We start from the raw sequence: 2,383 nt of genomic DNA, 5'->3' as shown, positions 1-2,383 counted from the left end.
GCTCCTGTTAACAAACGTTGGTTTTCACGAGACTCACCGGCGCATGCGCAACACTGACCTCATACGTCCTGCTCCCGGAACTGCTTCCGTGTACAACTGTTGGTGCAAGCTAGATTTAAATGATTATTACGTTTTGAATATGGATATTTTTCTTACAAAAACGCATCGATTCGCTACAGGAGGACTTTGTTCACCCCCCAGAGCCGTGTGAGACACTTTTTTTTATGGATGGGCGCTTTTTATTTAACTGCTTTTGGACTGAAGCAATGCAACACCCGCTGAGTGCCATTAAACAGCTTGAAAAATCAAAGACAATTTTTAATATAACTCCGACTGGATTCGTCTGAAAGAAGAAAGTCATATACACCTAGGATGCATTGAGGGTGAGTAATTGATGGGCTAATTTTCATTTTTGGGTGAACTAACCTTTTAAAAGGATGAGCTTGTTTGCTCATCACTGTGTCGTTCCAAACCTGTATGCATTTCTTCTGCAGGACCACAAAAGAAGATATTTTGAATATCAAACTAGATTTGAGCTCACTAACTTTCATTGTATGGACGAAAAAACCAAAATATCTTCTTTTGTTTGAAACGACATGAAGGTTAATAAATGATGAACTATGGGGGGTGAACTATCTCTTTAAATTCAACACTTGCATGTGCAGGTTATGAATGTCTCTGTACTGCAGGTAGAGACATACTCTGATCAAAAGATCAAAATGCTTTAAGGGACAGATCATTATGTCACGATTGATCACCCCATCTTTAAAGTTATTTTTGCTCAAATGTTTATGATTAGCTTAAGGGGGTCCTATTATGCTCTTTTACAAAGTCTTGATTTTGTTTTGGGGGTGTACTAGAACAGGCTCTCATACTAGGTTGTTCGAAAAACACATTATTTTTCACATATTTTACATTATTACAACACCTCTCTCCCCAGTCTGGCATGAACGGCTCGAATAGTTCCTGTATCAAATGAAGGCCCGCCTTCTGAAATACGAAATGTGCTGTGATTGGTTAGCTGGGCCAGTATGTGCTGTGATTGGTTAGCTGGGCCAGTGTGTGTTGTGATTGGCAGCACTCGGCTGGATGATTGGATGATTGTAACCATTCTAAGTTCGTCTGCCTTGTGAAAAATAGCGCGTCTCTGACATAGTGATAACACTCGTTGCCTTCTCTAGTGCAGCTCAACCAGGTCTCGTCTCATTCGTCGATCTTTGTGATATCACAAATCCCGGAAAATATGCGTTGTAGTCCAAACGAGTCGTTCGTTGTAGTTTTTGAAAAGTGATTTCTGTTAAATAAAATATCTCCTTTTGAATTGGACTTTGAGCTTTGTAACTTTGCAGATCTTTTTTATGCTCAAACAGCAACATTACAGACTAACTAAAGTTGAAAAAGTGAAAAAGCATAATAGAACCCCTTTAAGGTATGTTTTCATTGAATTGCTGTGAAAGGAGATCTGACTCTGTTCTTTCTTTCCCTCTTTAATTTCACAGAACAAATGTCATGTACGTCGCGAGCAATCATTTTGTTTGGCGTCTGGTGCCCATCTCTATAGCCAGCCAGATACGACAGCTGCTACAGGACAAACAGTTTGAACTGGCACTTCAGCTAGCGGTGAGAAACCTTTTAACATCCCCTAAATACCAAACGCAGAGTACACAGTGTTCTCATATGTTGACCTTGTTTTTGTCTCATCTTTCTTCAGAAAATGAAGGATGATTCAGATGCAGACAAGAGACAACAGATCCATCACATTCAGAACCTGTTTGCCTTCAACTTGTACTGTCAGAAACGCTTTGACGACTCCATGCAGGTGTTTGCTAAGTTAGGCACAGGTGAGTTCATACAGCAGTGATGCTGCACCACAAATGAGAATAGAAAAGCATACAAGTACGGAAAGACTTGTCCAGTGTGTGATACATCACACAAACAAATACATAAATAAATAAATATTTAGGACTAAATTTAAAGGGGTCCTATTATGCTCTTTTACAAAGTCTTGATTTTGTTTTGGGGGTGTACTAGAACAGGCTCTCATACTAGGTTGTTCGAAAAACACATTATTTTTCACATATTTTACATTATTACAACACCTCTCTCCCCAGTCTGGCATGAACGGCTCGAATAGTTCCTGTATCAAATGAAGGCCTGCCTTCTGAAATACGAAATGTGCTGTGATTGGTTAGCTGGGCCAGTGTGTGTTGTGATTGGCAGCACTCGGCGCCTGGTCAGAAAATGTCATGCCCCCCTTACCACAGCCGCCTGCGAGCTTCAGTGTAAATATTGCGTCAATATCAAATCAATTTGAGCGCGATTTAAACCCGGATGATTGTAACCACTCTAAGTTCTCGTCTGCCTTGGGAAAGCTAGCGTGTCT

General features: G+C 40.4%; 1 protein-coding gene across 1 annotated transcript in view; it reads left to right on the top strand.

Moving 5' to 3' along the window:
* LOC107687842 (vam6/Vps39-like protein) overlaps nucleotides 1–2,383 on the top strand; it is a 32,066-nt gene that overhangs the window by 6,064 nt on the left and 23,619 nt on the right. The window contains exons 10-11 of the mRNA XM_016485322.1: nucleotides 1,500–1,620; nucleotides 1,712–1,841. Coding sequence (XP_016340808.1) covers nucleotides 1,500–1,620; nucleotides 1,712–1,841 — 251 coding nt within the window. The remainder of the gene's footprint in view (nucleotides 1–1,499; nucleotides 1,621–1,711; nucleotides 1,842–2,383) is intronic.

The sequence above is a fragment of the Sinocyclocheilus anshuiensis genome, unplaced genomic scaffold, assembly GCF_001515605.1.
Source record: "Sinocyclocheilus anshuiensis isolate Anshui unplaced genomic scaffold, SAMN03320099.WGS_v1.1 scaffold197, whole genome shotgun sequence".
NCBI classification, from domain to species: Eukaryota; Metazoa; Chordata; class Actinopteri; order Cypriniformes; family Cyprinidae; genus Sinocyclocheilus; species Sinocyclocheilus anshuiensis.
The sequence above is the reverse complement of the archived record's forward strand: the minus strand, read 5'-3'. Positions and strand labels throughout refer to the sequence as shown.